The sequence below is a fragment of the Sciurus carolinensis genome, chromosome 14 (assembly GCF_902686445.1).
Source record: "Sciurus carolinensis chromosome 14, mSciCar1.2, whole genome shotgun sequence".
Taxonomy (NCBI): domain Eukaryota; kingdom Metazoa; phylum Chordata; class Mammalia; order Rodentia; family Sciuridae; genus Sciurus; species Sciurus carolinensis.
This window is the reverse complement of record NC_062226.1, coordinates 7,286,580-7,308,546: the sequence shown is the minus strand read 5'-3', so window position 1 is coordinate 7,308,546 and position 21,967 is coordinate 7,286,580. Positions and strand designations below refer to the sequence as shown.

General features: G+C 55.4%; 1 protein-coding gene across 2 annotated transcripts; it reads right to left on the bottom strand.

The window, feature by feature from the left end:
• Nucleotides 1-3,780: 3,780 nt before the first annotated feature.
• Nucleotides 3,781-8,924, bottom strand: Ptges2 (prostaglandin E synthase 2). Of its 2 annotated transcripts, none has more exons than XM_047525727.1 (7): nt 7,994-8,924; nt 6,837-6,929; nt 6,470-6,528; nt 6,100-6,249; nt 5,710-5,910; nt 5,222-5,339; nt 3,781-4,390 (listed from the first exon to the last, which is right to left on the bottom strand). In XM_047525727.1, exons 1-7 carry the CDS (start codon nt 8,273-8,275, stop codon nt 4,262-4,264), a joined length of 1,032 nt encoding a protein of 343 aa, XP_047381683.1. In that variant the 5' UTR covers nt 8,276-8,924; the 3' UTR covers nt 3,781-4,261. The 2 variants fall into 2 exon arrangements, with proteins under 2 accessions (XP_047381683.1, XP_047381682.1); XM_047525726.1 differs by having other exon boundaries at nt 6,837-7,031; nt 7,994-8,922.
• Between the last annotated feature and the right edge of the window lie 13,043 nt (nt 8,925-21,967).

Genomic DNA, 21,967 nt, shown 5'->3' with positions numbered 1-21,967 from the left:
TCGTCTGTCCCCTCCTGGGTGCAGGGGCCTCCGGGCTTGTTTCTCCGCTGCTCTCAGTGCCCGGAGCCTCTGGCACTCGTTTCCAGGGCTAAGCCTCGGTGTCCTCACGAGCACGATGGGCACAGAGCCGCCCTTAGGCTCGGTGGGGGAGGACCGGCCAGCTTCATGCACAGGCCAAAGTTAAACTGAGATTCCGGCCAGCGAGCCTGGCCCCAGCCCTGGCTGCCCACAGTGAGGTCTCACTGGTCTGAGCTGGCGGGAATGTAGGGGAAGGGTGGGAGGAGGAGGCGCTGGGGCTGGGGCCCAGCGGCCCGGGCTGGACCTTGGCCCCTATCCTAGCGTGGCAGGTGCTGGTGGCCGGAGAGGTCAGCCAGGGCAGGTAGGGCAGGAGTAAACCGAGGCCAGAGGTAGCGGCCCCAGCTTCACCACGGCCTCCCAGCTCAGGCTGGCCAGGAGAGCAGAGGCTGAGGAGTGAGCACTCTGGGCCATTTGCCATCGCCCACCAGCCCAGCCCTTGGCCCCAGGGGGCCGTCACCTGAACAGCCCCAGGAGAGGGAGCTGGCTCAGCCTCTCCTGGCCACAACGTGGGCGCCCAGCCCTGACCCTCTCTCCCAGGTGAGGATGGGTGCCAAGCCCCACGGGCAGCTGCTACAAACCATCACCAACTCGGACTTAAAGCCACACACGGTCTCTTACAATCCTGGACCAGACTGAGACCCGAGTGTCAGCAGGACGGGCTCCTTCTGGAGGCTCCGGAGGCGGGGCAGGGTCCAGTTCCCCTCCCCTTCCTGCTTCTGGAGGCTTCTGTGTTCCTGTGACCCCCCCAGCTCCTCCAGCTGCTGTGCTTCTGCCACACCATCTCTTCTGTATCAAGTCCCCCCTTTATCTGGGGACACTCGTGATCACATTCAGGGCCCAGCTGGATAACCGCCCGTCTCTGAAAGCATTTTAATCACATCTACAAACCCCCTTCCCTGCACAAGGCGTGATGTGGGGAGTAGGGCGTGGATATATCCAGGGCCACACTGTCCCCTGTCACACACTTCCACTTGTCAGCATCCTTCCTGTTGGACTGTTAAATAGAGTAAGAAATAGCCACAAAACTATTAGAACTGGTGGGGACAGCCACTCTGACCTGGACCGTGTTTATGATCCAGAGACCAGGCCTGGCTCGGTGGGACAGCGCTGGCCCAGCATAAGCGAGACCCTGGGTTCCATCCCCAGCACCAGAAAAAAAGATCACAGAAACTGATGCCAGCAGATCTGGGTCCAACTGCTGCCTCTGTCCCTTAATTAGTTGAACCACACAAAGAAAATCACTTCGACTTTCTGGTGCCTCAGTTTCCTCATTTGTAAAATGGGCATATTTGAACCTCAGAGATCTTGTTAGGATTAAATGAGGTAATACCTGGAAAGCATTTGAAACAGTGAATGCCATAAAATAGTCCCCATTGAGTACTTAGTGCATATACTTATTATATAGTAAGTATATATGTGTGTGTACAGTATACATGAGCTATATAAAGCATAATCTAGAAGACTGTATATCCGTTAGGTGGACTGTGAATATTTTGCATCAACTTTTTGCTTATCAACAATTTCTATTTACAATAAACACTCATTATTTGCATAATCAAATGAAAGTTTAACAAATGAAAACAAGCAGACCAGAATTCTCATGGGCTTGCTTCCCCAGGGAGTCCCTGGCTCCCAGGGAGGAGGGATCTTGCTGTTCTCAGGACTTGTGCTATTCTTACTTCCTGGTGCTCTTGACCCTGAGCTCTGGAATCCAGCCGGAAGCACAGTGGGAAATGTATACTTGAAGTACACCCAGCCAGCTGTGTCGAACACCCCTCACATAGCAACTGTGTCATCTTCCAAACACCTTCCAGCCCTGACCTTACCAACCCCGAGGTTTACTCATGCACTTCACAGGAGGGATGAGGCTTGTCCAAAGTCACAGCTAGCAGTGGCAGGGTCCCAAACTCAGGCCTATGCCACCATCAAGACAAGGAACGTGTGACCTGAGCATGTAAAATATGGAGTAAGAATTCCTGACTTGGGGCCCTTTCTCTTGGAAATGTATTTTTTCCTACTTGCTCATCTTCAGATCTGGACAGGTAAACCCATTTTACAGATGGGCAAATAGAGTCCCTGAACAATGAATGTTGCCCAGGGAGTCGATCCCGGAATTGGCCACCAGGTGGCAGCCCCAGGTCTTGTTTCCTGCAGGGTGTTGCAGACTCTACCGCCCCCTTGTGGCCATAGGAAAAGACGCAAACTACCAAGCCTCATTTAGGAGAGGTGGCCTCTGGTGGTGGTGGGGGCAGGGGTGGGAGTTACTGCGGGAAAATGCTGGGCCCTGGTGGTGCCCTGTGGTGGCGGCGGGCTGACCCAAGTCACAGGGATTGGCTCAGGCTGGCACAGTTGGAACACCACAGGTGACCACTCAGGAGATGCCAGCTCCTCCCCACCCACGGCCGGGTAGAAGCCCGGGACCAGCCCCCGCAGCACCGCCCCACCACTCACCCCACCACTCACCCCTCCCCACTGCTCCACGCGATGGAAAGACAGGAGCGCACCCGAGTTCCACGTCTGCGAAGACAGGGACAGGGACAGGCACGTCTGGCAGCCAGGCCAGGTCTGCTCACAGGCCTCCCACACAGGGCCTCACACAGGGCCTCACCAGGAGGCCAAGGGTAAGGAGCCAGTCACTGGGCTGCAGGAGAAGCAAGAGCAGGGAGCACAGCAGGACACTCCCTTGGCCATCGTGTCATGGACACAAGGTGGACAGCTTGTTACAAGCTGGGCACATCAGATGTCCCCTTTGGGGGATTTGGGACGGAGACAGAGGCAAATCAGCCTCCGGGTGCCAGAGGCGTACCAAGGGACAACCCTGGACGGGACCTGAGTGACAGAAAAAGCCTGCCTGAACAGAGGAAGTGGGGGGACACAGAGATGGAGGCGTAGCCAGACTGGCACAGCTTTGGGCTTCCTTTCCTCCCGCCCGCAGCCCCTTGCCCGGCACTCAACACTCTGGAGGGAACACGGGTGGGGCAGGGTGAGTGGGCTGAGGTGCGTCCCCAAAGGGAGCACTGTGTGGCCCTGAAGGACCAGCTGGAGTGACATGCTGATGAGGCGCGAGATCCGGAATGGGTGTGAGGACCTGGCCGGTGACACACCAGCCCTGCGGGGGAAACTGAGGGCCAAACTCACGGCAGCGTCCTCCTGCCCATCTGGCCAGAGCACCTGACACGGTTCTACCTCAGGTGAATTTGATTATTATGAGGAACATGCTATTTTTGTTTAAAAAATGGTGATAAAGGAAAATTTTAAGATTTTCCCAAGAGAGTTTGGGGCTTGCCCAGTCCACCCTCATCAGGGGACCCAGAGAGTTCAGCTCACTGGCTGCCTTCCGGAGACCTGGGCAGGCCAGGCCTGGGAGCAGGGACCCTGGGCACTCCGCTCAGGGTGGGATCCTCCACGGCCCCACCCTGGCTCTGGAGCAACCTCTGGCTGCAACCCCGCGCGCCTCTGTGGAGCAGAGGCCTGAACGCCCAGACCTGGAGCCTGCTCCGAGCCCCACGGCCATCCTGTCATTAAGCGCCAGCCTCCCCGTGAGCAGGGCCACTGCCCCACCTCACAGATGGGGACGGGGTGGAGGACAAACCAGTCCCGGAGCCACCGGCTCCCACTGACGCCAAACAGGAGGCGGCGGCAGGTGCTGGTGTGGCCTGGCCTGGCCCTGGGCACAGACCTGGGGACACGTCGACCACAGGGAGCAGCAAACTTCTTTTATTGCAAACATGACAAGTCCCAGGCAGCACCTGGGGAAGCCCAAACTGGAGCGCGGGGAGCGGACTCCTCCCAACACCAACCGCTTCCCGCCTGTGACCCCAGTGGGAGCCGGTCTGATCCCACCCACAGGGCGTGGCCACAGGGCAGCCGCCAAGAAACCCACCAGAAAGTTGAAGGGCGGGGGAGGCCCAGGATGGGGAGGCCCAGGATGGGGGACTGGCCCCTGGGACCCGGTGGGAGCAGGGAGTGGGCAGGGAAAGGTAGTCAGTGGGAATCCAGCCTAGGCCTTGCCTGCATCCGGGGCCCTAGAGGCATTCAGGGTCAGAAGTCCAAGGCTGGGCCGCTGGACCCGAGGCAGACGTCCCTGCCACGTCCAGGACACAGCATGGCGGGGGCTGGTCCAGTGCCCCGGTCCCCAGCAGCCAGCGTCTTCCGCTGCCATCCCCTTGGCCAGGTGGGGCGCTCAGCGCACCTGGGGGGCCTCGGCAATGGCCTTCTCCACCCGCAGGTACCAGGGCTGGATGTGCGTGTGCCGCATCAGGTCGTCGAAGGCCTCCAGACCCTCCATCACCCGCAGCACGCCGTACACGGCCTGGGGAGGGGCAGACGGCCCTGAGGCTGGGCGGAGGGACGGAGGCGCCAGGAGCATCCAGACCTGTCTGCTCCTCTGCCAGCTCTGTCCTGGGGCCTGTCACCTACCCACGCAGAGCTCGTGACCCACCAAAGTCGGTGCCGCACGTGGGGCTGGAATGAAATGGCTGGAGCCTGCTCTTTCGGGGCGAGAAGCCCACCTCAAGTCTCCTTGGGGAAAACGTCCTCCCTGGCTGGACTCCAAGGCCTGGAGCACAGGGTCCCCATCCTACTTCCCTCTCAGGTCCTGAGATTTGAGGAGGACGATCCAGGACTCCATTCTGAGACCCAGGTCACTCTGGCTGCTGACCTGCTTGGTTTCCCTTTCCCTTGTCTTTTTGGAGCTGGGGCTCGAACCCGGGCCTCGTGCATGCCAGGCATTGCTCTACCCGAGCTGCACCCCCAGCCTGGCAGGACTGCTTCAGAGATGGGCACTGAAGCCAGGCCAATGAGCTTTGCCTGGAGCCTCGTACCAGGCCTGCCTGAGGACGAACCAACCCCGAGGAGAGCAGTGTTGAGATGGTGACGGGGGGTGCCTGGGCCCTGATGCTGCCCTCGGGGCTCTGGATCCAGCCAGGCCTGAAGCCAGCCCCTTCCCTGGACTTGTCAGTCACGGGACCCAAGACAGTTCCTCGTAGTTGGCTTTTTCCCGTAAGCCACTCTGAGCTGGGTTCCTGCCCTGAACCGATGTGTGCAGGTGCCTCTGGGTTGTGGAGGCACTGCCCGGCCTTTCCTTCCCAATTCCCCACCCCAAGGCCTCCACCTGGGCCTTGCCTGCCAGCACTATACCCACCAGGTCAGCGAGGTTCGGCTTCTGGCCCCCCATGAAGGGCCGGTCTTTGCCCACTGCGGCCACCCACTTGTTGGCAGCCTCGTAGAGGTCCTCACGCACGTCGTCCTGGAGATGGTGCCTGGGGGAGGGCGGGGGAAGGTCCTTCAGGAGGACGCCTCCCCTGGCCCAGGTGGGAAGTGGGGCCTGCCCTGGGGAGAGTGGGAAGGCGAGGCGAGCAGGGCGGCCCGGGTGCCGGCACGGCACCTGCAGAGGTGTCCCAGATGGGAGATGGGGCATAACTCGGGAAGGGGCAGGGACCCAGCCAGAGGACAGGAGTGGAGGAAGGCACAAGGCAGAGCCCTGGCTGGACTCCAAGGCCTGGAGCACAGGGTCCATCCTACTTGCCTCCTCTGGGCCTCACCTCCCACCGCCTCCCAGGGCCCAGGGACCAGCGCACGGAGGGCAGGCAGGGCGGGGACTGGGCTCCAGGCACAAGCGCAGGCCATCACCTGCTCTTGAGGCGCTTGCTGATGAGGTACATGGCGGCTGCGCCCGCGTACTTGGCCATGGCCCCCTCCACGGCCCCGAACTTGCCCTCGCGCACGATGTAGTCGAAGGAGGCCAGAGCCTCGGCGGGCGTGCGGTACACGTTGGGTGAGATGAGATGCACCAGCCAGTCGTCCGCCCACTGCCGCCACTTCATCTCCTCCCTGCAGGCCCAGAAGGACAGCGGTGGCCCGTGGCCGGTGGCCGGCCCAGCCAGGGCCTGGGGCGTCTGGCAACAGAAGGCTCTCCGCATCAGCACGGCTCACACCCCAGCATGGCCCGGCCCTCCTGCTGTCCCGCGCTCTCACAGGGTCTGGCCCTTGCCACCAGCCCCCAAGGCCCGTCCCACTCACGTCCTCGCCTCCTTCCCGCCATACATGCGCTGGGCCTCCTTCTCATCCAGCATGAGCCAGTACTTGTTGCAGAACTCAGTCACCTCCTTGCCCTGGTCATTCATAGACTTCATGGGTGGGTAATAGGTGACGACCTCTTCCAGGGGCTGCCTGTGAGAGACAGTCAGTCTCCCCAGAGTCCTTTCTTCTGCTCCCGTGGCCCACCAACCCAGCCCAGCTGGATCAGGACTGACCCATAAAGGCTCTTCAGCCTCTTGAAGCAAAAGGGATTTGGGTTAGATACCAGGAGCACCTCCCTGACAGAGGTGCCCATTCTGGAAATCTCAGCAGCATGCCCACCCCCAGCCTGGGCTTCCCAGCGGCTTCTTACCCAGACACCAGGTAGGTCTTGAGGGCACTGATAATGACAGAGGAATCGTTCAGTTGTTGCTGGAAGGGAAGGAGGAGGTTTGGGTCCGAGGTCCTGGCTGGCACCGGTACACACTGACGCCAGGGCTCGTGAGTGAACTGGTTGTGTGGGACCCAAACATTGTTCATCCATCCTGGGGGCTGGTCCCCCAAACCACGGCCCCTGAGCTTGGCCCTCCTTCTGCCCAAGGGCAACCAAACGTGGCTAACGCAGGGGCAGGAGTGGGGGAGCCCATGTCTGGGTCCAGCCACGCTCCCACATGGCCAGATTCGTGGATGCTCTTGGACAACCCAAGACAGGAGCAAGGTGGGGAGTCCCTGAGACTCACCAAGCTGTCTCCTTCCTGGGCCACCAAAATGGGCACCTTCCTGTATGAGGAGAATTTGATCTCGGTCCTGCGCACGGGGTTCACCTCCACCACCTGGTAGGGCAGAGAGTGGAAGTCCAGGAAGGCACGGACCTTGCTGCAGAAGGGACAGGTCTTGTACTGGTACAGGGTCAGCTGCAGGCTGGACAAGGAGAGCTGAGGGGGGCAGAGGGAGGGGTTTCTGAGGCCTGGTGCTCAGCCCAGGCCCCGCCCGGGGCCAACACCTTTCCCCAGGGAGTCTTTTGAGATGACCCTGAGAATATGGGGAAGAACAGGGGTGGGAGGCAGGGAGAAGGCAGAGGAGGGACTCAGGCAGTGGACAGCCAGGGCCAGCATCTGTGGAGGGTCTACTTAGGAGGAACCCTCCACTTTCTGCCCAACACTGTACAGACACTGACCCTCTCCCTCCTGTCCCAAGGGACAGTCCCAGGATGTGCCTCTCTCCAGCGGCAGTCTCCAACCCCAGGGACCTCTGGGTGAGGGGGCAGAGCTGTTCGGTACCCAGGCCAGCACCAGCCAGAGTGGGGTCCACCTCAGCTCTCCAAGCGGGAGGGCTGGATCTGGCCGGCTCTGCAGGAAGCCCCAGCCAGCTCATTGCATGTTCATGCGGAAGTGACAGTTGTAGACCACCTCCCTCTGGTGTTCACAGGGGAAACTGAGGCTGGACACAGAGGTGGCAGAGTGCCACAGGTAATCCACTCCTTTTTCCCCACCCCCGAGGCCAGGAAAGGGGCATCAGTGCGGGGGGGGGGGGGCGGGGGACGCTGTGCATGAGAAGAGCTGTGCTGCCTACAAGCGTCTCAAGGGTGGCTGAGCCACCTGCTGGAGGGACACCTTCCTGTTTCAGGGCCTGGAGTCTAAGGGTCATCAGTTCCATAAAAGTACTGTTGCTGCTTCTGCACACAACTGGAAAAACGACTTCACGAGAAATATACACATTCTAGGTTAATAAGCAGCAGTAGCGTCCCATTTTACAGATAAAGAGGCTGCCGATTCGGACACCTAAGGCCAAGTCTCTAGCCCAAGGTCACAAGCGGGCGGAGGAGGCGACCTGACCCCACTGGTTCCCAGGAGTCGCTGATCCTGGAACCCCCAACCGCAGCACAGCCAGGCCTTACCTGAACGGCTGAGCACTCTGCGCGGAGGTCCTGGGAGCGCAGGTGCCACCGTGCGGTGTGGTACAGCCCCAGGGCGCCCCCCAGGGCTAAAGCCGCCACCCCCAGTAGCCGCGGGCTCCCCTTGCGGGCGGCAGCGGCAGGGCTCCCCAGGCCTCCAGCAGCCCCCGCGAAGCCCGCCCGGCTCTGCGCGAGGAGTGGTGGCCAGGGACGGCCGCCCAGCCTCTCCGCCCAGGCGGACCGAGAGGGCCACAGCGCCCGAGCCACCCGCGCCGCCTGGGCCATGTTCGTTCCTCCAAGGCCGCGGGCGGGCGCGCGAAACCAAGACGGCGCAGGCCCGGGCTACCCTTAAAGGGCCGGGTTCGGGGAGCGTGGCAGGTTGCCTGGGGAGACGGTGAAGCCGAGCTGGGACCAGCAGGCCTATTCGGATTGGCTGTGTGTGCCAATCAGAGCCGCAGAAGGACACCTGGGGGTGTTTGGAAGCGATTCAAGGCCTCTGGCTGCCGAGAGTGCATCTGCAATGGGTGTCGGCGGCGATCGGCTAGTACCCGCGGGCCAGCCCTGCCTCGGCCACTCAGCGTGCTGCGTGGCTTCCGAGAGGTGTGACAGTATGCGATACGTGGTTAATCTCTTCTACAACGTGCCCATTTGGAAGAAACTGGGTCCTGACGACTGTCAGGGAAGGGCCCGGCTTCAGTGAAAGCCGCGGTTGAGGCCCGACGCGAGGGTGGCGGGGTTTCGGACTCTTTCTGCCCTCCCGCACCGCAGAACATTTTCTGCTGTATCCCGAACCATAAACTTTTCCATACGCAACGAGGGCCTTGAAACCACGTGTCTCAGACGTAGCCCACGCGCAGCGACCGGCTGGCGACCTGGAGGCGCCCGGGGGCAGAACGGGGCAGAGTATGGGTGCGGATTGCCTCGCCTCTCCGCCCGGCTCTCTCACCCAGGCCGAACGCCCGAGCCTCCACCACCCAGGCTTCCCCGCGGGCAGCTCCCGGATGGTCCCCTCTGGCGGCGCGGAGGGGCGTGACTGGCAAAGACGGGCGGAGCCCGGGGAGGGGGCTGGTGGGCGGGGCGTGGGCGGGCCCCGCCCCCGCCCCGTTCAGGTGCCGCCTTCCACCCTCGTCTGGTATCCTAGGATTCTGTCCACTGCCTCCACCTTGGGTCAGGCCCTGCGGCACCCGAGCCCGCAGCGTTGGGCCCCCATGGAACCCGGGCATGCGGGTGGAGAAGGGAGCCCAAGGCTAGGACAGCGGCTCCGGTCAGGTGACTGGGCTACTTTGCTCTCCCAGGAAAGAACTGGAGCCCGGACAGGGACTTGAAAGGGCTCCTAGAGCCCTCCCAGCCCGCGCCTTGTTGGACCCTGAGTTGTAGGCGCCATGTCCGAGGTACTGGGCGAACTGGTCTCTGGGAACCGCAGCACTGGAGAATCGTGGGCACCGTTTTACAGATGGGGAAACGGAGGCAGATTCTGGGATATCGCCCATTTGGGATTTGTTCCAGTCACTTTCTTTAGCCCCTAGGGAGATGGAGACACCTGAGAGGGGGCCTTACAGAGCTTGAGCGGCTTGACTTAGCAGGAAGGACTGATCGGGTCCCTCTTGCCCCCTCCTGCTCTGCTGAGTCAGCACCCCTAGCCACCTGGCTTTGCTGTTGTGACCTGTTTACAAAGCAGCCTGCTGCAGGCACAGCACCGCTGGAGGGCAGGAGAACCATCAACCATCCCCTCTCTTGGCCTTCTCCAACTTGAGTTTTCCCGAATAATGAATGATGTCTCCTGCATTGAGATGTGCTCGAATTAAGTGGGGGAGGGAAGGAATGGGGAGAGGCTGGGGAGACTGATGCCCGAGACACCCCTATTTTTTGCCCACCCAGCAGCTGCTCCACCCTAGCATAGGATGATTTATCCTTTACTAAATCTAGGCAGGAAACCCAATGCCCAGTTCGTTTGCCAAGGCAAATTTCTTCTCTTTCCATCCTCTTGACCAAGACGGCTCTTGGCTTGCTGCACTGGTTCTGCCTCACTGCCCTTGGTCTCTGCACTGCCTCTTAATTCATTCCAGCACTGGGCCATCTGCTTAATGCCCAGGGGACCTCAGGGCAGAGGAACAAGCTGTGACTGAGCAGAATGGAACCCTAGACTCAAGTCCGAGGGAATCTCAGGGCTAAATATGAGAGATGGGAGCTCATTCTGGGCCTGAGGCCCCTGTTCCTACCCATCTCTCAGCCCCAGCTTGTCCCTGCTTGTACCCAACCCAGTCCTCTACACCAGCCCTGCCCCTGCCCCATGCTTTCTCTCTGCCCCTTCCCTGGCTTCCTGCCTGTTTCCTGATCTCAGTCCACAGTGCTCATCCTTCCCCTAAGGCCAGATGAAGAGGTTGAATGCTGTCTGAGTGTTACTGTGGACTGAATGTATGTGTCCCCTCCAAATCCATAAGCGGGAACTTGGACAGTGTGATAGTGTTAAGAGTTGGGGACTTGAGGAGAGTGAAACCAGCTCTCATGAATGGAATCAGCACGCAAGAGAGGCTCCAGGGAACTAGTCAGACCTTTTCCGTCCTTCCATTCATTCCACCCTGCAAGGACACCTGGACATGCGGATGATGGAGAGCTGGCCAGACCTGACCTTGCTACTATCTTGATCTTGAACGTTCCAGCTTCCAGAGCTGTGCGCAATAAGTTTCCATCATTTTTAAATAACACAGTCTGTGACTTTTTCTTTTTTCTTTCTTTCTTTTTTTTTTTTTTTTTTTTTGGTACCAGGGATTGAACCCAGAGGCGCTTAACCCCTGAGCCACATCCTCAGCCCTTTTTCTATTTTATGTAGAGACAAAGTCTCACTGAGTTGCTGAGGCTGGATTTGAACTCGACATCTCCTGCCTCAGCCCCCAGCGCGCACCACCGCGCCCAGCTCAGTGGCATTGTTTTATAGCAGCAGGAACAGACTGGGACAGGTGTGCTCTTCTCTGTTGCTGCGGGGACCCCTGGGAACAGGTAGCCTGGAGCTTCTGTCTAGGCAGAACGCAGACCTTGTCGGCCTGTTAGCCACATTCTGACTGAGCCTCTGTAACCGCCTTCCTGGGTGCCTGACCCAGTGGCCACTGTTAGGGACGCATGCTCCTCTGGGGCTCTGTGACCCCGTCACTCCTGGTTTTCCTTCAGTCTCTCTGGCCATGCGTCCTAGGCTTCTCCGCCCTCTCCTCTTCTGCAGGAGAATTGGGTTCTTCAGTGTTTAGTCCTAGCCCCTCCGAGGCGGTGCACACGTCATTGGCCACCCCTTCTCGCCCCTGGTTTCTGTCACCATCTCTGTCCTGAAGGCCCCAACCTGTGTCCTCAACTCAGCCTTATCCCGACTCCAGGCCTGGGTTTACAGCTCCCTCTGGGACGGCCTCAGCTACCAACCTGCCAGCCTTCCCACCTGACCACTCTCTTGCCTCCTGTTCCTGCGTGGTGGCCAGTAGGGACTCCAGGAATCCTGCCCGCTCCTGCCCACTCACTACCGCATCTGGTGACCCTGCCATCTACCCCTCCCTAACACTTCAGGGGACTCCACCAGGGTCCCACCTCTCCTCTGATCCAGGACCAGAAGGATTGAAATGCAGAAGACCATGCTGAGTGAGAGACCGGCCATGAAGAGTCCCCACTGCAGGCCCCATTTGTACAGGGGATGCAAACTAGTCTGTGGCCACAGTGGCCTGGGCTGGGAAAGTCATGGGGGAGAGCAGGAGGGTCAATGACAAAGGGGCAAGAGGAATCTTTGGGAGATCTTGTGAGGTAATGAATACATTCACTGTCTGGATTTGGTAGTAATTTTGTGGCTTTTTATTTTATTTTATTTTATTTTATTGCAGTACTGGGGATGGAACCCAGGGCCTCTTGCCTGCTAGGGAAGTGCTTTACCACTGAGTTGAAACCCCAGCCCTGTCTATTTTTACCAAATTGCTCAAAACACACAATGAAGGGGCATACCAAGGACCCAGGAGCTCCCAAAGGCCAAAGTTGAAACAATTTCAGCAACAAAATACATAGAAAATAAAATGTAGAAATGAGGCAATATTGGATTATAACCAATAGCATAAAATAAATATCCATGAGTTCATATTGGTATAAATGATTGAGCCAGGCACAGTGGTAGGCACCTGCCCAACTACTCCAGAGGCTGAGACAGGAGGATTGCAGGTTTGAGGTCAGCCTTGGCAACTTTGTGAGGCTGTCTCAAACTAAAAGCTGAGTGGTAGAGCACCCCTGGGTTCATTCCCCAGTGTGGGAAATACATAAGGGAGGAGAGACAAATCTCCCTTGCTGAAGAATTCCGAATAATTTATGTGGATACCCTGCCCCTGAGGTGGTGGAGCCAAACCCCCCACTCTTCAGGTGTGGGCTGTGTTCCTTCCATAGAGGGCAGCGTGGAAAGGGGAAAAAATACCTTCCCAGGAGAGAAACCTGGCAATGACCAGGGTCAACGTCAACTGTGACGTCACCTTACTGGTACCTTGATACCACGTGACGCAAAAAGGACTTTTTACTTTTCTTACCTTCCTCCCTAAAACCTCTAAAACCAGTTTAATTGTGAAAACAAACCACTTTCTTGCCAAGACAAACCCCCACCGTCAAGATCAAAGCCAAGGGGAGTCTGAGGAACCCTCACAGGACCACAGAACCTGAGGAGACGTGAGCACGGTGGTGGTTCACAACCCTCCAGTGTTCCGGCGTTGAAATCCAATCCCCATCCCAAGACAGTAAAAGGCTGGAAACTTAATCTGACTATGATATTCAGAGTTGGGGCCTTTGGGAGTGATTAGGATTTGGTAAGTCATTAGGGTGGCTGACATAATTGAATTCAGGTGGCATTATATAAAGAGAGAGAGAGAGAGAGAGAGAGAGAGAGAGAGAGATCAGAAGACACACATACAAAAGCATGTGCTCCCTGTCTCTTGCCATGTGATATTCTATCTTGGGACTCTGCCAGTAGGAAGGCCACCACCAGATATGATCCCTCAAACTTGTCCCTCCAGAACCATGATCCAAAATAACCTTCTTTTCTTTATAATGTAACTTCCCTCTGGTGTTTAATTATAGTAACAAAATAGCCTAATACAATGACTACCTGTAGTATTGTATGCTGGATGGGATCTTGAAACAGAAAAGGGGCATTATGTAAAAACTAGGATCCTTGCAACTTGGGAGGCTCAGGCCAATCCAAGAGGATTGCATTTTTGAGGCCAGCCTGAATCCTTAGAAAGACTCTGTCTCAAAATAAAGTGAAAAGGGCTGGGCACGGTGTCACAAGCTTATAATCCCGGTGGCTCGGGAGGCTGAGGCAGGAGGATCGCAAGCTCAAAGCCAACCTCAGCAAAAGCAAGGTTCTAAGCAACTCCGTGAAACCCTGTCACTAAATAAAATACAAAATAGGACTGGGGATGTGGCTCAGTGACTGAGTACCCAAGTTCAATCCCTGGTACCTTCCACCAAAAAATAAAATAAAATAAAATAAAATAAAATAAAATAAAATAAAATAAAATAAAAATGTAAAGAGGGCTCATGACATGACTGGGTGGCAGAGTGCTTGGTACATACACGAGGCCCTGGGTTGGCACCCCAGCAAAAAAAAAAAAAAAAAAAAAAAAAAAAATTGTGTTTCCTGCAAATTCAGATATTCTGCATATATAAAATAAACATATAATTTCAAATACTTAAAATGAAAAAATAATTTAAAATATCTTAATAATGTTATATTGATTAGACAGAAAATAATACTTTTTTAAAAGTTTATTTTGCTAATTAATGAATTTTTTATTTATTTTTGTTGCTGGGGATGGAACCCAGGGCCTTGTATATGCTAAGCACATGCTCTCCCACTGAGCTGTGCCCCCTGCCCCTTCTCTAAATTCTTACTGTGACCCTTTGCTTCAGCCGCTTTTTTGGGGGTCCAGGGATTGAACCCAGGGGCACTTAACCCCTGAGCCACATCGCCAGCCCTTTTTTGTATTTTATCTAGAGACAGGGTCTCACTGAGCTGTTTACACCTCAGTAAATTTGCAGAAGCTGCTTCGAACTCATGATCCTCCTGCCTCAGCCTCTCAAGTCACTGAGATTACCTTCTCCAGGAGGCTTTTAAAATGGCCCTGGCAGAGCAGAAGGTTGGGGGGCAGCTGTGGTCAGGGAAGGAAGGACCCCTGGAGCCCTGGGATAGTAGACAAAACCCTTTGGTGGCTCATGTGGAGGCAGCATGCTCTGTGTGGAGTGGAACTTGGGGTGCACTCTGGAGTTGTGCAGGCTCTGAGCTACACAGGGGGCACTGAGGGAAGCAGGAAGAGGAGGAGAGAGTGGCAGGAAGAGGAGATTCCTGCCCTCCAGCACCTGCTGGGCCCGGGAGTGCACACTGAGCCCGGAAGCTCCCTACAGAGCCAGGCCACCTCCATTCCCTCCTGAGACAACTCAAGAACTACCAGCAGGCCTAGGAGTGTGTGGCCCAGGCCAGGGTCCTGCAGCATGGGGGAAGAGGTCACATGGGGCGAGGGCAGTGTGGTGGGCTGAACTCCCCCGTCCAACACACGCGACATATCCCCATCTTAACTCCTGGAAACCGTTATTTTTTTTTAATGTTTTTTAATTTTTTGTGGTGCTGGTGATGGAACCCAGGGCCTCATGCATACTAGGCATGAGCTACACCCCACTTCTGGAACCTGTAGATGTGACTTTATTTGTGGGGAGAATGTCTTTACAGATGTAATTAAGGATCTTCTTTGTTATTGTTTCTTAAATTTCAAAATGGTTAATGCCTGATTTTTTTACTGTTATTTTTTAAATTTATTTTTTGATTTTTTAATTTTTTCATACATGTATATAGGATATTAATGACTGTCTCATTCTACTGTCCTTCCCATCCCCACCATCCTACCCCTCCCCTCACACCCCTCTCCATCATACAAACTTCCTTCATTCTTCCCTACCCACCCCCCACTATGGATCAGCAGACACTTATTAGAGAAAAAATGTGGCCTTGGGTGTTTTGGGATTGGTTTATTTCACTGAGCATGATATTCTCTAGTTCCATCCATTTACCTGCAAATGCCATAATTTCATTCTTCTTTAAGGCTGAGTAATATTCCATTATTATATATACTACAGTTTCTTTATTCATCCATCTATTGAAGGGCATCAGGGTTGGTTCCATAGTTTAGCTATTGTGAATTGAACTGCTATAAACATTGATGTGGCTGCATCACTGTAGTATGCTGAGTTTAAGTCCTTTGAGTATAAACCAAGGAGTGGGATCGCTGGGTCAAGTTTTCTTAGGAATCTCCAAACTGCTTTCCATAGTGGTTGCACCAATCTGCAGTCCCACCAGCAATATATGAGCGTACCTTTTCCCCCACATCCTCACCAACACTTATTATTGCTTATATTCTTGATAATTGCCATTCTGACTGGAATGGGATGAAATCTCATTTCCCTAATTGCAAGAGATAGTGAACATTTTTTCATATTTGTTGATCAATTGTATTTCTTCTTCTGTGAAGTATCTGTTCAGTTCCTTAGCCCATTTAATACATATTTTTTGTTGTTGATTGATTTTTATTTTATCTGTTTGTATGTGGTGCTGAGAATCAAATCCAGTGCATGGCACATACTAGGCGAGTGCTCTACTACTGAGCCACAACCCCAACCCTGGTGTTAAAGGGTTCTTTATATATCCTGGAGATTAGTGCTATATCTGAGGTGCATGTGATAAAGATTTTTTCCCATTCTGTAGGCTCTCTCTTCACATTATTGATTGTTTCGTTTGCTGTGAAGCTTTTTAGTTTGAATCCATCCTATTTATTGATTCTTAATTTTGCTTCTTAGGTCTTGTTAAGGAAGTCAGGTCCTAAGCCAACACAATGAAGATTTGGGCCTACTTCTATTAGGTGCAGGGTCTCTGTTCTACTGCCTAAGTCTTTGATCTACTTTGAGTTGATTTTTTGTGCAAGGTGAGAGAGATTTAATTTCATTTTATTACATGTGGATTTCCAGTTTTCCCAGTACCATTTGTTGAATGAACTATCTTTTCTTCAATGTTTATTTTTGGTACCTTTGTCTAGTATGAGATACCATATTTATGTGGATTTGTCTCTGTGTCTTCTATTTTGTACCATTAGTCTACATGTCTATTTTGGTGCCAATACCATGCTGTTCTTGTTACTGTTGCTCTGCAGTGTAGTTTAAGGTCTGGTATTGTGATACCTCCTGCTTCACTCTTCTTGCTAAGGATTTCCTTGGCTATTCTGGGTCTCTTATTTTTCCAAATGAATTTCATGATTGCCTTTTCTAGTTCTATGAAGAATGTCATCAGAATTTTAATAGGAATTGCACTGAATCTGTATAGCACCTTTGGTAGTATGGCTACTTTGACAATATTAATTCTACCTATTCAAGAGCGGGGGAGGTCTTTCCATCTTCTAAGGTCTTCTTCAATTTCTTTCTTTAGTGTTCTGTAGTTTTCATTGTAGAGGTTTTTACCTCTTCTTTTAGATTGATTCCCAAGAATTTTATTTATTTATTTTTTTGAGATTATTGCAAAAGGGATAGTTTTCCTAATTTCTCTTGCAGTGGATTCATCGCTTATGTATAGAAATGCATTTGATTTATGGGTATTGATTTTATATCCTGCTACTTTGCTGAATTCATTTATGAGTTCTAGAAGTTTTCTGGATCTTCTAAATATAGAATCATGTTGTCGGAAAATAGTGATAGTTTGAGTCCTTCTTTTCCTATTCGTATCTCTTTAATTTCTTTCATCTGATTGCTCCGGCTAGAGTTTCTAGGATGATGTTAAATAGAAGTGGTGAAAGAGGAACGCCTGGTTTTTAAAAAGAATTTTCAGTCCTGGGTGGATACACCATTTTTATTTGAGGTATTGATGTTTTCTGCGGTGCTGAGGATGGAACCCAGCGCCTTACACGTGCTAGGCAAGCGCTCTACCACTGAGTCACGACCCCAGCCCTCTCGTGCCTGATTTTTTAAGGTGAATAAGTTAAATAAGTGTGTCATTCTCTTCAAAAGCAAACAAAACAAGCTATTGTTTTCTCTTGGCCCAGAAATGTGCTGTTCCTGAAGAGTGACAGCATCCTCATTCCTGATTCATAGACCCTTGCCGAGTATATTCTGCTTTCAAATTGCTAAGAGAAGAAAAACACGATTTTCACAACCACGAACATTTCAATGGTAGAAGACAAGTGTTCTCACTCCTGTTGGCCTGGTCCCTTGCTTCCTCCTCCCTTGTACCTTTCCTTCCTTCTTTCCCTCTACCTTTTAAATAAGCTAAGGATTTTGAGATCTGGATTATCCTGGATTATCCAGCTGGGCCCTAAATGTCCTCTCAAGAGTCCTTCCTGAGACAGGCAGAGGGAGATGTGACACAGAGGAGTCGCCCCGTGGAGAGGGAGCAGAGCTGGGAGCCGGGGGCGGCGGGCAGAGGCCAGGCTAGAGGAGGCTGGCACGATCCGTGGAGGCTCCGGAGAAGCCAGAAGCCAGGCGCTGCCCACACCTTGTTCCAGCTCAGTGACCTTCCGATTTCCACCGACTGCTGACCTTTGGAATGTGTGGGTTTAAGCCAACAAATGTGGCTTTGCTTTGTTTGGGATTGAACTCAGGGCCTCGCACAGGCTGCACAAGCGCTCCGCCACTGAGCCACATCCCCAGCCCTTTTTATTTTATTTTGAGAGAGGGTCTCACCAAGTTACCTGGCTGGCCTTGAACTTGACATCTTTCTGCCTCAGGCGCCTGAGTAGCTCAGATTAAAGCTACTCAGTTATACACCACTGAACCCAGCTCAGTGTGTGGTTTTAAGGCAACAAGTGTGTGAAAATATGTTGTAGTAATTTGATAATTTGGGAAATTCTCAGCCTATCCAGATTGCAGAAAATACCAACAACAGGAAATTCATGGTTAAGAAAGCGTGTTCTTGCAAGAAAGTCAAGGGTGTGACTGGGCAGGGGACCCAGAGGTGGGCTACGGGAAGGGGTGAAGTGGCCTGAATCTAGGAAACTCAGAAAAGTGGGAGGAGGTGGCGTGGAACGGGTGGCCCAGCAGGCTCAGGAGGAGGTGGCCCATGACAGGAGGGAGGCGCAGGGACGTGGAGACTAGGAGCCACGCCTAGAAAGAGGCGTGTGGGCTGCAGCGACCCTGGGGAGGCCAGCATTCAACCAAGGCCTGAGGGACTCGTGCTCAGAGGGGACCCCCAGTCTGGCACCCTGTGACCTCCAGCCTGCCTGCCCATCACACAGCGGAGAGTCCCATTCCTAAGAGGTAACTCTAATAGTCATGGGAAGGGAGGAGGGGGTGGTCTTCCCTCCAGCCCGAGGTCTGGCCCAGCCAAGGGCCCAGGGAACAGTAAGCCAGAGGACAATCCAGGAGTTGCTATGGTGGACATGCCCCTTCCTTGGGCCACCTGGAGTTGTGGGGGCTTCAGGCAGAAGAGGTGCAGAGTTGGGAGGATCAAATGTCTTGTCCCAGCACCAGGGCCATGCCAGGCAGAGGTCCCCTGTCCAGCTCCAGGGGAGCTCAGCAGCTACCTCCCACCCGTGGGATGCCTGGGCCCTCTGCAGACCTTGTTCATAGATGTGGCTTCTGGTCCCCTGTGCCCTGTGGTTACTGTGGACCCTTTTACCTGCATGGGCATCCAGGCTGTGGAGCAGAAGGCAGGAGCACCCCTCTAGGGGGCAGCCTGGGCCAAGTACCCGAGGACCAGCACCAGGAGGTTGGCCCAGCTCTCGAGCAGCAGGGCCTACTGCCCCTGTCCAGTGGGCCCCAAGGCCTGTCCCAGAGGGAGGCATCCAGTGTGCGGGTTTGGGAGGGGCTACCTTTCAGAGGTCCCACAGGCAGGGTCCCCATCAGGTGGAAGGGGCTGGGGCCAGGAGGTCTTAGAGGCCCCCTGGGGAGCCCCAGGGGTGAAAGATGGCATGGGACTAGAAAGTCAATTCTGGGAATGGGGACTCCAGCCACGTCCCTAGGGAGCAAGTGCCTCACACGAACAGTCCTGCCCATTCTGGGTTGTCTGGGAGCCGGGTGCCACTGGGCCTGCAGTGACCAAAGGGGGTCCATCCATGGAAACCAGGAGCTCCTGGGGCCATGACTGGGCCTCCCAGGGCCTCTTGCCCGGAGGTTCCTCCCAGGCACGGCCCTGGTTCTGGAAGCCTGCTCTGTCCTTGTAGACCCTCCAGGCAGGTCAGAGGGGGCTATGTGAGGTCCAGGCACTTCCAGGGCTGATCACTGCTCATGAGCTGATAGCAACCAGACCAGGGTGTCAGACTGGATTCCTGAGATGCAAGAAGAACCAGGAAGCAGCTCATTGCCTTCAGGGGTGGATTAGACCCGGGTGGGGTCCTGGGAACAATGAGAGTTCTAGCCACAAAAACTCAGGTGTGGACAGTGTTCAAGCTCCTGCTGTTGCTAAGCAGGACTTGGGAGGCCCACACCTGGCCTTTCCCAGGAGGGTCTTGTCCCCAAAGCTTTTATGTGGCTTGCTGAGAACCCCCCAGGGATGTCTGCACTTCCTGGAGAGAACGTGTGGGCAAATGGTGGGGTGGCCCTGCAGGAGCAGCTCAGGGGTCACAGTGGAGCCAGCAGCGGGGCCAAAGGGAGATGGTCAGGGCCTGGTAGGCTGCGGGGCCTGCCTCCCGTGCAGGATGGACCATTGCCAAAGCCTCCAGCTCTGGGCACTCTTGTGAACCCCTGAGTCCCCTTCTGGGCCGGGGACACAGGACCAAGGAATGAGGCCCCCTGGGAAGAGTGGGTGGGGCCTGGAGTCTGCGGTGCTCCTCCACCCTGGGGCCTTGCAGGCCGCCCTAGTCTGAACAGGAGGTCTACACTGCAGGCCTCACTGAGTGCCCAGTGCTGAGACTCACAGCAGGAGCGAGGGGGAAGTGCTGTTAAGCCGACCCCCCCAACAGCCCTGCGGGACTCTGAAGAGGGTCCAGCCCGGCCTTCTGGAGCCCTTCCCTCCTGAGACAGACGCTGCCAGCCTCCCCGTGGTCCCTGCTCTCCAGCTCCAGTCAGCCCTGTTCTGGCCTCCCAGAATCGGCAGAGCTACTGTCTCTACAGAGAAGGAACCTGGGGGGCGGGAGGTGGGCAGGGTTGGGCTGGCCCCTTGAGGAGTCCAGCTTCAAAGCCAGCGGGGCCCCTGAGCGGGGCCCTCTCCCTCCCGCGCCAGCTCTAGTTCTCACGCTGCAAACTGACACCTCCCCACTTGGCAGTACCGATCACTCAGATCCCTGACTTTCAGAGTCTGGAATATTCTACCCAGCAACTCCTCTGAGATTCAGGACACTACTACCTCTTGCTTACTTGAAATTCTTTGAGACTCTGCCACCCCAGCCCTGTCTCCACCACATCTGATGGTCACAGAAGACTCGAGGATGCCTTTTATTTCTCCAGTGCTGGGGACGGAGCCTAGGGCCTCGTGCACGCTAGGAGGCACTCCTACCACTGAGCTACAGCCCAGCCCTTGAGGACACCATTTAAGGTCACAGAGAACAGCAAGGGTGGAGCCCCTGGGGAGAAGGGGGCCGGGAGGGTGAGGGCAGGCTCTGGTGGCCACACAGTCCCCACAGCTTGCTCACCTTTACTTCCTGCTCTTTCATCACCTGGATCAGCATGCAGGGCAGGCCTGAGGGGGTGGGTCCAGTCAGGGTCTCTGGCATCAGGGACGCAGAGGCTGCGCCCTTCCCACCAGTTTGGGACCCCCCAAATCCTTCTCTTGATCTACTGATTCAGAGCCCAGGCTGGGGGTCCCAAATAGCAGGTAGGTTAGAGCCAATAGGGACCGTGAAGTCCCATGCCAGGTCAGCAAACCCTCAGTGGAGCCTCAGGTCAGGCATCCAGGATGGCCACAGCCCTCATGGGGAGGCCTCTCAGGGGACCTGCACAGGGCCTGGGCCCATCACTGCCCCTCAAGGATGCTGGCCAGCCGCCCGTGAGAAAACAGCTTCCCTCAGGGACAAGGCTTGGATTAGGGACGGTTCTGGAACCTCAGGCCTGAGTCACTGGGTTCCATGGCCCAGAGACAGACAGATGGACAAGGCCAAATACTTGTACTCCCTGTGACACAAAGCAACCAGTGTGCAGAGCAGCAGAGTAGAGCCCACCTTCATGCCCACCCCGAGCCCACCCTGCCCAGGGCAGGTGCTCCCCGCAATCCCTGTGGTCCTCTTATCAGGACTCCACTAGGAGCTGGGACTGCAGCCTCAGCAGCCACACCTGTGGCCCACATGCTTAGCTTGCGGCTCTGCCCACTGGGCTCACTCGAGCAGCCCAGGCCCCGAGGGTTCGGCTACTGTTCTGTCTGCTCCTACAAATAGGGAAGGGAACACGGGAGAGGGGTCCCAAGGTGGGAGCACTCCCAGACCAGAAGCATTCTTCGGCCAGTTTCTCAGGCACCTCATTCCATGCCAGGGCCTGGTCAGGGCTCCTATGAGGGCCAGGGTCTGGGCTCAGTGGGCTCGGAGCAGACGCCTCATCCTTCCCCGTCTGGAAGGTCCATGTCCAGCTGCCCTGCACTTCCCCGACCCTTACAAGGAGCAGAAAACAGCACGGAGGCTGCGGGAGCGGGCCACCCACACTGGGTGCAGGGAGAGGCCTCGCCACACAGAGCCCTCCCTGGGCACTAGGCGGGCAGAGGCTCCTGGGGGTCAGAGACGAAGCTTGTCCACTGACCTGCAGACAGAGTCAGTCACATGAAGGGAGAGGTACAGACAGTGCCCAAAGGGAACCCTTGTCCCCACTGGACTGTGGCTTCCTGGGAATGTCCCTCCTGTCCCCCTCCCCTGCTGGCCTTCTTCCTCCCATTTGCACAATCCTGACCAGAGAGAGGAAGGGGTAGGAACCTTGCCAAGTGTTTCCACATGAGTTTCTGGCAATTACCTCACCCTTCCTGGGTTTGGCAAAGGCTGTACACCCCACCCTGGGGGGAGCAGCAACCAGTGGCCCATAAAT